Source organism: Anomalospiza imberbis, chromosome 8, assembly GCF_031753505.1.
Source record: "Anomalospiza imberbis isolate Cuckoo-Finch-1a 21T00152 chromosome 8, ASM3175350v1, whole genome shotgun sequence".
Taxonomy (NCBI): domain Eukaryota; kingdom Metazoa; phylum Chordata; class Aves; order Passeriformes; family Viduidae; genus Anomalospiza; species Anomalospiza imberbis.
The window spans coordinates 6,674,338-6,689,321 of NC_089688.1; the positions used below are offsets into that span (position 1 = coordinate 6,674,338).

General features: G+C 40.9%; 1 protein-coding gene across 34 annotated transcripts in view; it reads left to right on the forward strand.

Moving 5' to 3' along the window:
* Positions 1-14,984, forward strand: part of ANK3 (ankyrin 3) — a 341,257-nt gene that overhangs the window by 204,925 nt on the left and 121,348 nt on the right. For 25 of the 34 annotated variants that reach the window (XM_068197112.1, XM_068197117.1, XM_068197118.1 and 22 more), the window contains 4 exons: positions 2,803-2,901; positions 6,099-6,284; positions 6,833-6,856; positions 8,071-8,169. In XM_068197112.1, coding sequence (XP_068053213.1) covers positions 2,803-2,901; positions 6,099-6,284; positions 6,833-6,856; positions 8,071-8,169 — 408 coding nt within the window. The remainder of the gene's footprint in view (positions 1-2,802; positions 2,902-6,098; positions 6,285-6,832; positions 6,857-8,070; positions 8,170-14,984) is intronic. The other 9 variants (XM_068197114.1, XM_068197122.1, XM_068197124.1 and 6 more) reach the window with 1 other exon arrangement.

The window sequence follows — 14,984 nt, forward strand, 5'->3', positions numbered from 1 at the left end:
TGGCCCAGGATTACCATTTTGCTCTGTTATGAAGATGTATGCATGAAAATAAATGTTTGTTAAAACAAAAAAAAAAACAAAAAAACATTTTAAAGAAGGAGGGTGGGGTTTTTTTATTGGGCTTTCAAATAATAGGAACAAAATGCTTAACAGGATCTATTTTGAGAATGTTAGTTATTTGTGGTCTGTATTTCATGTTGTTTTACCTGAACAAAAGAAATAAATGACTCAGTTCTTCTTTCTTACTCTTTTATACTAGCTCGATACAGCACTATTTGGTTCCAGGAACCGTATAACTTAAAGAGCACAACAACATAAAGTATTTTTAGGTAAAATCTTCCATGGCTGTTAAGAAGTAAAACAAAGCAGAAATATTTGCCATGGTTTTCCTGTTAAAGAAATTAAAATGGGATTGACAGGATCTTTTCTGCTTGTGTTTGAGAACTTGTGTATTCAGACCTAAAACTAAAAATAATCTGAGATTGTAAGCATCTTATATAACTGCATTGTCCATACACCCTAAGGTTTTGCCACATATTACTCTTACTTTGCTAACATGCCAGAATTAAAGATTTATTTCTCCCCCACCCCACTATGGAGGCCTTTGATGTCTTTAGTCGGAACACCCATGTAACACCTCTGTTGGCCATTCCACACCAGAACCAGGCAGTGAGACACCCCAGCTGGGATTCAGCTTTTGAGGAGGTCCCTGCTGCTTTCTGTTGCCAAACTGCCCTGGACCAGCTTGGTCTGTGGTACTGAGCTTCACTTGAGCTTTGTCTCCTCTTTCCTTGAAGGTGACAGCTCTGCCATGCTGACAGTCCCAGTGTTAGGCCTTCTTTAACCAAATCTTTCTGTCTGTAAAAAAGCCAAAAAACAAACCATAAATTTGTGCTGGGGTTGAATTTTACACCTCTTCTAAGGGCTATTTATTACTATTCAGGACAAAATGGTTTTTTCAGACTTGTGGTTGTCTGGCAATTCCAGCCCCTTTTTAAAGAGAGAAGCAAGTGTAGAGTGTGGGTTGCAAAGATATTTAAAACCCTACAAAAACTTAACATAGGAGGAAAGGTTCTGCTCTGCCTCCAAATGCTAATAATATTTGATTTTGAGGATTTTTGTCTATTAATTATTTCATGAAGCTAACTATTAGGTAGAGTTTCCTGCTTCCTTTCTAATTGCAAATGTTTGAAACTAAAAAATTAATCTTTGTTTCCAGCTGAGTTAGTAAATAGATGCCGTGAAATGATGTAATACCAGACTCAATACCAGACTGCTGTTCACTGTAGTAACTTGTAATGTGACATAGGAGGTACCTTAGCAAGTGCTTCCTGACTTCTCTGTTTTTTAATTAAGTAGAATTTTGACTATATGGTAACTGAACTGTTGAACCTCTGTTCTGAAGAGTTCATGAAACACATTTCTAACTTTGGGCTTGGGCTCTGTGAGCCCTTCAGCACCTGCTTTGTGCTTGTAGCAACGCTTGCCTGAAAAGAGACCAAAATATCAAAATCCTGGAACAGCGGCAGGCCCTGCCACCTGTGCAGTCCTTATAAACATGTGGCTTCAGAGCTGCTCGGTGCCTTGCTGCTGGTGGAGCTCCTCTTGGATCAAACATCCGTTTCCTCCTCAAGTGTCCTTGGTTGTGACCTCCTCTTTGTCCCTGCTGCCAGCGCGGCCGCGTGCCTGGCCTCAGGTCACCTGTGCTCGGTGCTGGACGTGTGCCCTGCCCCTCTGCCCGCTGCTGGGACACTCAGGGGTCAGGCTGCTGCAGCTCAGCCCAATTTCACTGCCATAGGTCTGAGGCTGTGGTCTCCCTCTGCGCCTCTCCAGGGCCCAGAATGTGGATGTTTTTCCTTTGATGTAAACATATGGGCAAACTCCTCTCAGCTCGTCTGTTTTCAGCCCCATTGGTTGTCTGCAAAATCTAGGTCAGTGTCCTGTGTAGCTGTGGGAGAGATTTCAGAAATTCTTAGAACAAAAGGTAAAAAATGCACTGCCTTAATATTAATCCCAAAAAATTCAATTTCTGACAGGCTGTGACCTGTTTACAGTTAAGGCAAAGACAAAAGCATGGGCTGTAAGACAAAGGCATTCACCGAAGAAGGAGTTAAGCTCTGCAGCCTCTAATACTTGGATTGCATTGATTGAAATCAGTCACTTAAGCATAATTTGAGAGATGCTCTAATGTGTTCAGAAACACTGATAAACCTCTGTCTCAAACTGCTGAGAACCAATGATCCTCACCTCTCCTGGTGCCTGAAATATGAGGTAGCTTGGTGCCCAGAAGCAGAGTGTGCTCAGAAGGCAGCTCTTGGAGGAGATGGAAGGCAGAAGTAGCTGGCACAAGTGGAAGAGAAGTCAAAGCTAATGGAAAGAAGAGAAAAAAAATGTTGATTACTCTGGAGAGCCACTGCTTTTGCTTTCACCACAGACTTGTATTGTATTTCCCTGTCCTGTTTTGTATTTCCAGTGCCGTGGCTGTATTTATCAGGAATCATAACTCATTGCCACCAAATCATCTGTCCAGATTGATTTTTAGCTTAACTTCTCAACAGATGTGAAAGGAATTGTTCTCACTTAGCTGTGGGAATTGTATCTGGTCAGCTGAAAAATTCTTCTGTGTCCTTTTAAATAATATTGCCCTTCTCCCATCTTCACTTAAGCCAGTGTAGATCATGTCATTAACTCATCTGTGAGCAAACAGTTTTTTTGCTTTTCACCTAATCTTCCCTCATTTGGCAAATCTGTTTATGTATAAAATGTTTGTGGGGTGTTTACACTCTTGTTTTCATGTTTCAGAATGGCTTCACTCCATTGTACATGGCAGCCCAAGAAAACCACCTGGAGGTTGTTAAGTTTCTTCTTGACAATGGTGCCAGTCAAAGCCTTGCCACAGAGGTAAAAGTTTGAATTTGACACTTTATGAACAAAGCAAAATGTGTTTCAGCAATTATTTCTGCCAGCTTATATCAAACTAGTCTTTTAATACAAAATTAAAGATGAATAAAAAGCTATCTCTGTGAAGTGTGCTAATGAATAGAGTTATGGGCTTTTCAGCAATTTAAACTGTCTCTTGCCATTTCTAAAATAAAAAAAAAATTACTTTAACTAGAGACAGTTCTAAATATAGATGTGTTCTTAGTCATAACTGCTAGTCTTTTAGGTTAAGTGCTCACACAGGGAAGCTGTGTGTGTAATATAAAAGTTCTCTGTGCTTTTATTAAAAATAGTGAACAATGAGAAGGGTGGCAGCCATAAGGCAAGAACAACTGTTCACCTGTGCTTTGGACCAGCCCTGGGATATCAGAGAAAACCCAGGGTTGCCTGGGGCTTGGGGCATTTCCTGAACTGCTTCATTACCATGGTGGTACCCTCTCTGTGGCACCCAGTTACCCCACCTGGTGCTGCAGGGAGAATTTCAAGCTGACAAAGATGCAGGATCCATCCTTGAAGGTGTTCTGTGATCTTTCTAGGAGAACACTTTATATTTCTTCCTTTAAAAAGCAATTCTAACTCAAATACAAAATTAATTCTCACTCAAATAAGACAACCTGTGAGGAAAATAAAGAACAAAATATTAATAGTTGTAAATGTATGGCATTGAGAAAGGTGTTGAATCTGGTGAATTTTCAGTTGTCTTATTAACAAGATTTTGCTACCAAAATATAGAAAGGTACTTCAGTATGTGCTCTCTTTAATATTTATAGAATTCTAATTGCTCTACCAGTACTATTTCCATGAAGGAAATAATGCTTATTTGAAAAAGGCCTAGTTTTTGAAAAATATGAAATGCACAATTAGTTTATTGCCACCTATACCTGATAGTATCACTGTAAAATGGTGTAGAAAGGAAATCTTATTCTGTATTCCACTGTGGAAAATGAATTGCTAATGGAACAGAACAGTGTTTCTAAAATGACAAGAAGTTAGTTATAACTTGAAGTGTGCATCAGAAACACTTTCTGGAAATGCTCAAGGATATGAAAGTCAAAATATACCAAAATAAAATACATCTGGAAAATTAATCGAAAATTGTCACTTACCACTGTATGATTTTCTGAAAAGATATTTTATTTTAAAATTTGAAGGAGTACTAGGGGTTTTTTTTTGTATTGTTTTTCCCTTGAGCACTGTGTGTCAGTTTAGGTTGAGCTTTTTTCCATCTCGACTTGATGATAAGGTGCAATCTAATTTTATCTATGGAGAATTTATTTGAAGATAGCAGACTACAAAATAGTGGCACCTTTATTGCCTTCCTTTTTTGAGATAGTTGCTTATGGGCTCTTTCTTATTTTCTCTTGGTCCAAGTTTTCTTATAAATCTGATTTCTCTCTATCATTTTAAGTGCAAAAACTCCTGTAACTAAAGGATTGTCACTTAGCTAAATATTCTTTAAAATTAACTCTTTAATCGTGGTGTTTTAATCTAATTTAAAAAATAGAAATAATAGAAATAATTGGTTTTGTTTCCCTACAAGAAAAGATGTGGGTGTCTGCACCACTTTTCTGTGAAGTGGCTGAATTTTGGGATGTGTAAATAGAGCAGGAAGCCAAGGTCTCCAGGGTTTCTCCAGGCATTTCTGCCTGTACAGTAGAGCAATATTGCCAGCGCCCTCTCTGGGGATGCTCAGGGAGGTTTTGTGGCCTTCAGGGCTGCAGAGCATCTTTCACACCCCATGGCCCTGTAGCTGTTTCACCCCAGGACTGCAGCCCAGTGCCCTGCCCTTGCTGCAGGAGGATGGGGAGCTGCAGGCAGCAGGGAAACCTGGTTAAATCAGCATGAAACTCTTTGGGGCTCGAGGAGGGTGTGGTGGAAATTGCTTGTTAGGACCCATGAATTTCAGAGGTTTTCTTGGATTTTCTTCCCCTCAACAATTTTGAAAAAGCTCTGTTTTTCAGGTCCCCTCCTGTTTCTTATCCTAGATTGAGGTGTTCTTTGTTTTGAAGCTAGAAGGAGAAATTTTCATTCCAAGAGTTAAAAAGTTAACACTTCAGCTCTGAACTGTTGACATGGAGTGAGGATCTACCCCTTTCTCTGTCTCTGCTGCACTTTTATTTCACAGTTACATGGTTTCACCATGATAGCAGTAGTTGAAAAGTGAAAGAACGTGTTTGCTCGCTAAGGTGCAAAGAGGTTTGGTAATACAGGCTTTGGATATATTAATCGGGAGACAAACTGATTAAATAAATATCCAAAGTAGTTTGCCTTTGTGATTTTTTGAGATTCATGGGTATTACCTTGGACAAAGTTGAGTGTGCTCCTGGGTTGCGATGACAGATGTTTGGGACAGAGCAGAATGTGAATGACAACTCCTTCATTCTTTAGTTTTCTAAGAATCCATAACATAAAATTAAAATTAAATCATAAGGTTAAAATTCCCAGACTGTACTTTTTATATGTTTGAGGAATCTGCTCTAAAATCTGTTAAATAAAAACCTTGTTTTTCAGGTTTTTTATTCTCTACCTATTTGCTTATTAGCAAATCTGAAAGGAAATGACTTCTTTTTGTAAGAGGATTGTCTATCAAATTATATACATTTTCATAAAGAGAAATTGTAGTAGAACATCACATTAGGAGAATGTGGTATTCTTGATCAATTAATATACTTTACATATAAAATATGTTAGAGGATAGAGCTCATTTTGTTTGCTTTGGTTTGTTTAGTTCTTTGGCTCTTTTTAAGATAATAATAAAAATGTAGATTATAATCTGTAAGGAATGGATGATAATTTACTATTGAGACATCATTAGCAATTGTAATTTTAGCATTCCAGTTTTTTATATAATTAAGCACTTACATAAATATCTGTATACTTAACTGTAAATTTGTGAGTAATTTCGTGCTTCTTCTTCCTCGAGTCTCAGTCATTTGTGTCTTAAAATTTTATGCTGTGTCTGCAGTGCCAGAAAGGTGTTTTGAGTATTTGGAACCCTGTTCACCAGCACTTTATTCCAATTTCAGGGTCATTGCAGGGTGCTTTTAACTTGCACCATGGTACACTGGGTTGAATTTGGACTCAGATGTCTCCGCTCCCCCTTCCCACCCTGCGGAAGGTTTGGAGCACGCCTTGACCGTGCCCGTTGTGTGTTGCAGGATGGTTTCACACCTTTGGCAGTAGCTTTGCAGCAAGGCCATGACCAGGTGGTTTCCCTGCTGCTGGAAAATGACACCAAGGGGAAAGTCCGCCTGCCTGCCCTTCACATCGCGGCTCGCAAGGACGACACGAAGGCAGCGGCTCTGCTCCTGCAGAACGACCACAATGCTGATGTGGAGTCAAAGGTCAGTTGGGAAAAGCAAGGAGCTTTGGTGCTGTCAGGTGCTGACCACACCCAGGGGAGATGTCCCTCGGTGTGAGCTCTTTTGCTGCAGTTGCACAGAACTTTCTCCAACACCTGATAAAGAATAAGTTTGATTTGCCTCCCTTGCCTTTTTTACTCCCATTCCCTTTCTGTTTCAATCAGGGTTAATTTCTCTTGTAGAAACCTTGCAAATGGAAAATAATAAACAAAATATTATTTGAATTATTATCTTGGAAATGAAAGCCACTCCTGAAAGCAGTGGTGAGCTGTAGGTACTGCACAGTTGCCATTTGATCAGCTGTCTGTGCAATTGCTACTTGGAGAGCTTTGGTAAACATGTAACAATTTGCACTCGAAGTACTCGCTCATTCGGCTTCCGCCCTGCGGGGCTTCCCGTGTGCGCCGGGCGTGCTGCCACCCGAGCTGCCATGCCACACAGCCATCACGAAGCTTTCCGCGCCCATGTCACCAGTGGTGGACTAACCGTTCATTTTTTCCCCCTCTTTGCTTCCAAATGTGTTAACCTAGATGATGGTGAATAGAACAACAGAGGTATATATAAATATATATATGCATCATCACTCCTCCATGACTTAGTGCTGCTGCATCATTTCTCCCTCCTGTCTGCATTGCATATTATAGGATAGACACCTGCTTTAGATGAAATGAAGTAGCATGTGCTAGAGAAGACTGTAGTTTAGAGACCAGGGCTCTCTGCAGCTGGAACTAGGGTTCAAAAGTAAGAGTGAAGCATTCTTGGGAACTAACTGCCATCATAAAAGGGCCATATTACCAGAGATGGAGTTTTCAGGGATTCTCATGGAGCATACATTTATCAGATGTTTTAAGAGCTGCAGACAACCCTGTCATGTTGTGCATCCAGGTCTGGTTCTAGGCTTCTGCATGACACTTACCTTGATGGTGTCAGCAAATAGAATGATCTGAGAGTGGTTTTACAGCTGCAAAACTCCCAAAGCAAGGCAGTGGCAGCTAGCATGGCTTGCTAACAATTTAGAAATGCATCTAGTTCCCATAAGGTTTCATACTTTGCAGGACTGATGGAATTGCTGCATGTTTTAGCATTATTTTAAAAGGAAGTAAAACTACTTAAATATGAAAATCAGTTGCTGAAGTAATTTTATCAGTAAGATATCTTTTAATTAGGGTGGTAACTCGTGGTGTCTGAACATAACCCAGTGTGATTGCCCACAGTGGGAGACTGGTCCTTATGGTGCTAACCCTTGGAAAAAAAACCCATATGAATAATTTAAAATACTCTTTGATGTTATTTTCATTTGCATCTACTTTGAATTTATAAAAATCAGTTAGCAAATATCATTAAATGACTTGTATTTGAACTTCTGCAAAGAATCTCTAAGAGGTTTAACTTGCAAGATTGACATAATACCAATAACTATATTTTTCTAGTTAGAAGCTAATTTCTGACAAAAGTCAGATCATTGCTTTAATACTCAAATGTTTTGCTGCTGTTTTCCTGGAATAACTGAAAGTTTTATTCAACTTCTTTTCTTCTACAATAATTATGTTAATTTTTTCTCTCCTGCATAGCAATGTGATTTTATTTAGATTCTCTGAGATACTATAAATAAACATCAGCGAGTGAAAACTCCAACAGAATTGGAGTGGTGACTTGCAGCAGGCTCCTATTACTAGCTTTTGTCAGTGATGTGCCATGAATTGTGGAGTGCTAGTACAATATTTTTTTAAAGTATCTATTGGTTGTGTTTTGTTTTGTTCTTTTGCAGAGTGGGTTCACTCCCCTCCACATAGCTGCTCACTATGGGAATATCAATGTAGCCACGTTGCTGTTAAATCGGGGTGCTGCCGTGGACTTCACTGCACGGGTAAGTGTGGAGTCAGTTATGCTCAGTTTGCTTTGTCACCACGAGGCAACACTTTTTGCGCAGAGGTGTGAGAGGCACATCACCCTCACCAGCCAAGGGCCTGACCAGGCTGAGCTGTTCTGTTATCACTGGTCTAAAGGGGCTTTCCCTGGGCTGCTGAACTGAACCTGAGCTGCAGACCTCACCTCCCAAAACTTCTGCTTTCATCGAAAGCAGCTGCTGTTTTCACGGTTCCAGCCTTGCAAAAGGTGGGCTGGGATCCAGTGACACAAATGCTTCCACCTGTAGCTGTGACACATGGCAGGAGTGATGTGTCCCTGCTGAATTCTCCTCACCGTGCAGTTGCTTCCAGTGAACATCAGGTGTAGTGGTGAAGAAAGCTTCTGTCCTTCCATTGCATGCACGAGAGCCAGGTGATTCATAAAGGAAATCTGAGAAACTGCATGAGTAGGAAATGAAACGAGACCTGGGAGTGGAGTCCATAGTGTAAGCAGAAGAAAGACAGGAAACAAGAGAGGGAAGTTAGAGCTGGAAGAGCTCTAACTCTAGGGGAAAAACCCGAACATATAGGGATAGGGATACAGCACGAAGGATAGGGGTGCAATATGAAGAACGAGGAAAGATGGTGGTGCCAGGCATGAGACCAAGTAAATAAATAAACCCCCAAACAAAACAAACTGAGGCTCTGCAAGGCTTTGTCTCACCAAACCTTACCCAAACAAAGCCAGGGAAGAGATGTGGTGGTGATCCAGGACAATAGGGAGATAAAATCAAGGGAACAAGAGGCATTCAAAGTGAGGGCAAACGCTGATGTAAATAGGCATAAATTAGCCATGAATAAATGTTGTCTAGAAATTTAGATATTTCCTATTAAATTAAAGCAATTAATGTTTTTAATTAATAATTGCTCAATAATTAATTTTGAATATAACTAATGAGATTCTGGAACAATCTTTCAATTAAACTAGAAAAAAAAATTTTAAAAGTCCAGTGTAAATTCAAGATTATATTTATGAGGGGAATTATGTCACATGGATAATCCAGCAGCTCCACTTCTGAGATTTTGATCATGTGTTATGTTTATTCCTTTTTCAAGAGGAAAAGTACAAGAAGACTGCTTAGAGCATTTGCACAAAGGGAAAAGTGAATTTGCAGTATTCTACTTTAGATGTTTGTATAGGTAAAAACTTGAATGCTTCTGTAGTTAAGGCACATATTTACATGCAGACAAGTTTTTATGACGAGCATTGCAAACCCCTTGCTTTGCTTTCACTGATAACATTGACCTCTGATTTCCAAGTCCTTTAATGACCCAATTAGAACATTAAGGCATTTCATACCATCCTGAGCTTTGGCATCGCGTATTTGATAAGCCCTAATCACAGAAGCAAGGAAGACAAATGGGGTCTTGGGTCAACTCTTTCCCACTCAGAAACAAGATTAGGGATTAGCAATGCTACTACATTAGCAATTAGCAGCATTTAGTACCAGTGCACTAAATACCATCTGCCTATGCTTGTTTTAATAGAATAATAAGTCTTAGGCTTCAGCAGCTCTATTTTGGATTAAGAGCACTTGTGGAGAGCACATCCAGAGTAAAAAGGCCATTCTTGCCTCCTCTTCAATATCTGGACATTCTGAATTCTGCCTCCATTAGTTGTCATCATCAAAGGGAGGCAGAGTTCTGGGATGGCTGGGGAAGTGGGGATGCAGTGACATCAGCCTGAAGGAGCAGTGGGCTGACACTGTGACTCAAGGAGCACTGAGCTCTTGTTTGAGCTTGTGATACAGGGTGGGGGCATCCAGAGAGAGACAGAGCTCATCTCCACTCTGAGGCAGTTGCAAATCTAGATAAAGTTTTGGTGACAGAAAAAATTGTAGTATAAATAACAATAATATGGAGTTGAATTTTGTTCTTTAGTGCTTATCAGGCTGCAGGGGAAGAAAGCACTGCACAGGAGGATGGGTTGGGTTCTGGCAGAGCAGTGGATTTGTAGGCTAACAGAGCACTTCCAATTATCAGCACCGAGTAGCAGAGCCCTTTCTTGATTCTTGATTACCCAAATTGCAAAACAGATACTGAAAATGACCCACAGGTACAGCCTGCTCATTGCCACCTCATGGCCTCTTGTTGTAATTTCTGTAAGTGTGTCTACAGTCTGCTGTCTTCCCTCTGCAGGAAAGGCCCTTATTTGAGTTGCTGACAATGTGAGATGAGCAAAGATACGGAAGGGCTGTAACCCAAATAAAATATTACCATATGTAATGTAGCTTTCAGAAGTGCAATGACAAACTTTTAAGATGGGGTGTCAAATGCACTTTGTGCATTTTTCCTTTGTTCTTATTAAATAAATACAAATTAACACTACCTGTCTATCTCTCAGTTTATGTGCAAAGTCTTCAGGAAAGTACGAATTCTAGGGAGAGGTTTGAAGAAGAGAAGAGGATTATGGTAACAAAAGAAGCTTGTGTGAGCAGGGTAGTGTGAAGACAAATGTGCGACAAATAGCCATCTGCCACCATCAGTGTAGTCAGGGTGAGGAAAGGTGGAGGAATGTGAATGGATGTGTAGGATGAAGGCAGAGCTCTAAGGCCAAGGGCAAGTGTGGTGAAAGGAAGAGCTGGTGAAAGGATGTAAGGAAAAGGGGGGCAGGCCTGTGGCAAAGGAGGTCTCATCTGCTGTTTCCAGCGAGTTTCCAAGAGGCCTGAGGGAAGGAAGAGGCTCCGGCAGCAAAGGCAAGGAAAGAGATGAGCTTGCTGATGGCTCTCAGTGTGTGGGCAGGAGTGAGCAGTGGTGCTGCACTGTAAGTAAATGATGTCCCCAGTGATATGCAGTAGCAGCTGCTCCCTCGGCCCCGCTGGTACACACCTGCCTGCCTCTCAGCTGTCACATATTCCCTTGGTCCCTTCTTTCACTGCAGCCAGGGGACAGGCACAGCTCCAGGAGCTCTTACAGGTGTCACAGTGCCTGCCAGCCTGTGTACCTGCTGACTGTAGAGGCTGGGGGTTGGAAATGTACCTGCTTTTGCAGGTTTGCACTTCTGCAGTCGAGTGGCTGATGCCATGTCAGCTCTCCCCGTGAGCTGCATTAGCACTTCTGTGTCTGCTTTCTCCTCTTGCCTTGCTGCAAGTGCAGGGAAGGTGGCACAGCAAACTCCCCATTGGGATGGAAATAATTTCAGTGAATCAGCTTGTGATGCCTTTTATTCCAGCTATAAACAGGAGGCAGCTCTGGGAGTAATCCTAACCTCATTCCAAGTGAAACAAAATCTCCTTATTCAGCTGGATGTTTGCCATTTTGTAACAAAGCAAAAACAATCATTCCAAATTGCTCGACTTTCTTGGGCTCAAACTCAACAGAAAACCTGTCACAATTACTGGCAGGATATGCATTGCAGGGTAGCAGGCATTTTATGACTACTCATCATCCTTTTTCTGTAGTACATTATCATGTGCCCAGCTTCTCCAAAATACTTCAAATATTTCATCACCATATTTCCCTCTTGCTTAACTGGGAGACAATCACACAGAAACTAAAGAAGTGGAGGAGGAGAATAAAGGGTAACTGAGGGTGAAGTCAGCCTCCTTTCTTAGCCAGATGAACACTTTAAAGCAGTCACTGCTTGGGCTTTGAAGGATTACAACACCTCCAGGCACCCTTCTCTTAGCTGACAGTGCTAAGGAGAGGTGTGATGAACACTAGTTACAAACTGAAAGGTAGCCAGATACCTTTAAATCCATTTGGAATCTATTTTATCATTGTTTTCAACAGGAAAAATTAATTCCTGTCATTTTAAAACTATTCAGCCACTTGTGCCTTTAAATCAAACTGTCTTACCTAGAGTTTTAATGATTTTGAAGGTGTTTTGAATAAACTGGGATTTTTATTTAGGTAAAAGTTATCTTTTGGGGGTTCACACAGTCTTCAGTTAGCATTCTTCTGTCTGAGATGATCTTCCAGTGGAATGATACGTTTAGCTCAGGTGAGGAAATGCCTTTGAAGGCTCCACCTGTCTCTGAGGAAAACAGTGCTTAGAACGGAAGGAGGGATGAAATTCTCTGCAGCTTCCAGAGCAACAGCTGAGAAAAAGCTCTGTGACCCCCAGATCCACTCTGTGCTTGAGCAAGTCAGAAGATGGAGGTATCCAGGGAATCCTCTATGTGAAGACGACCTCTCCCCGTAACTTTCTTGCCAAAGCAAATGGGAGGGAGCTCATCACTGTGCCATAAAACTGCATCCAGCCCTGGAAAAGCCTTCCTGATCACAACACTCCTTATCATAGAGGAGATCTCAGTTCCACTGGGAGTGGGCTTTGCCTGCAGAAAGTTTGCTTACTGGAAGGTTAGGAAAGGATTTGGTAATTTTGAGGGTGGTGTGAGGACAACATGCATTAATGATGAGCCTGAGGCTGAGAAGCAGAACACCATTAGCCCATCAAAAAGAGCAGGCAATATCTAAGTGACAGTGGCATAAGAGAAAAACATCTTTGTTTCCCCAGTGGTAGTTTGCCATAAGAGCCCCTTTCTATAATCTTCCTTGTTTTCTTCTAGAATTCATTTTGTACATCTCAACTCTGAAGAAAGTTAAGTATGTAAGCACACAAGGACTAAAATAGCACAATATAAGACTTACTACCATTAAGAAGAGAAGGAAAAAAGCTGGAAAATTGTGTACTGTTGAGGGTTTCCTGGAAAGCATCTGATTGTGCATTTTTATCTTTCATTTCTGAAACATCTATTCAAGCCTCAGTGATCCCAGTAACTGCTACTAGAATATAAGACTTTTCTCTGCAGGAATTCTGCTGTGTTGTAGCTCCAGTTCTGAACTGCAGAAAAATACAGAGGAGGATATTGAGTGTTTTAACATACAACGTCTTGATGTTGTTGCACAGTTGCATATGAGAATCTTTAAATGCCCACCCATACCTCCAGGATCTGGTAATAGTGGTAATAACAATGCAGTGGTGCTGCTGACAATTCCAGTATGTGCTCTTTCCTTAAAAAACCTCTAATGCTGGAGGGATTTTCCAGACTTTACAAGAAATTTCTGTTATGGCAGTCTGGCTGTTTTCAGCTTCTGTCTTACTCACACATTCTGGGTCAATATTAAGCTATTCCTAGAGTTTGCTCTCAGTTGAGGAATGAGAAGAACTGTCTCACTAAATTCCAAGTTAATCTGAACATTTTGGTAAGAAACTGTTCTGGCTTGTTTTAAATCAAGAAAGTGAAATTTGAAATCAGATAATGTAATTTTTCTGATTAAATCTGCACTCCGCTGAGAGGCTGGGAGAACTCAGAGGTGGAGGTAAGTTCTCTCATTGGCAGCAAGAAGAAATGCCAAGTCCATGTGACTGGCAATGAGTTTTCACAGTCCTGATGTGATCAGCTGCTCAGTCAGCATTTAAATCAATGCAGCACATGACTAGGAAAGGTTTTCCCTTTGTTTCGTGCCTTCCTTTAAGGTGCATTTCAGAGCCCAATATGAAGCTGTAAGTGCAAACATTTACTTTTCTTAGTTATTATTAGCATCCTTGTGCTTGTAAGACTCCAGCTGTGATGGGAGAAAGAGGCAATCTCGTAGGACAGCATAGCACACCAGAAACCCAGGGGGAGTTCCTGGTTTTCTAAATGCATTAAAATGGAACCATATAAGATCTACTTTGCACACTGATGATTTTAACCCTATTTTTTCCTTGACTTCCTAACCATTCATGTGGCTAATTTGTAGTAGAAAGGAGCTATTCTGAACTGCTGTGATGGATAATGCTGTGTGTCACAGGGCAGCTGATCTCATTTCAGCTGGGACATGCTCGGTGGCTCTTTTCTCAACACAAGATAACTGAAAAGTTTTTGAGTTTTCTTGTGAAGCTATAGATAGAGAGCTGCAGCTGGAAAGGCTTGGTGTTCCCTCTGATCAGGCACAAGCAAAGGCCACCGACTCTAAAAGCAGGTCACTCCTCTCCCATCGTATTTGTGGTTGTTGTGTGGCTCTGGAAGGCACGAGCCCTGTGTGAGGGGGTGATGGGCTGCAGCAGGCAGTGGAGGGAGACAAAGGGAAAACCACCATCCACAATGCTGTGAAGTGTAGAATATGTTGCATGCACCTAATCCATGGCATTTGAGCTATGTACAGTCTCAGAGGACTTCAGGTCACTTGTCCCAGGAAATGTGCCAAGAAGGAGAAGAAAGGCTGTGTTCTAGCTGATAATCCTATGACCATTTTCTCCATAGTTTTACCTTGCTACTCTCACAGTGATGTTTCTTATTCCCTGTAGAATTCATTAACTCACAAATTGGACCTCAGTGTGAAGGGGGCTACCTGAGACATTACCCAGCATTGGATATTTCCGCAGCAAGGGCAAGCAGCACTCCAGCAGAAACTCTAGATCTGAAGCATATATTTTAATGGCAACTTTTGGAACTTTTGGAAGGCATTTCAGCTTTATTACTGCAGGAAAACATCTTCAAAAATTTCCTGATTTACTATTCTATCTTAAGAACAAAGGGAGAAATTTATAGAAGATCAAACGGATAAAAATAGACTGAAAAGACAGCAGATGCTGTTGATACACTGAAGAATTCAGAACCTTACATTTGGTGGCTATTTTGTTTGCTGATACCACAGTTTTAGTGTTAATAAACAACTCCAAAGTTGCACATATTATGAAGCTTTTTTTGCCTCTTGTTTCTTGTGACAAATACAAAGAACTCCATTTTGAGTTCCTTGCTTTACGTTTTGTCATCAGAAAAATTAATAATAGTGTTGTCTGAGGTTTTTTCACTTCTCAGTTCACGTTCTCAATTGTGAGATGAGA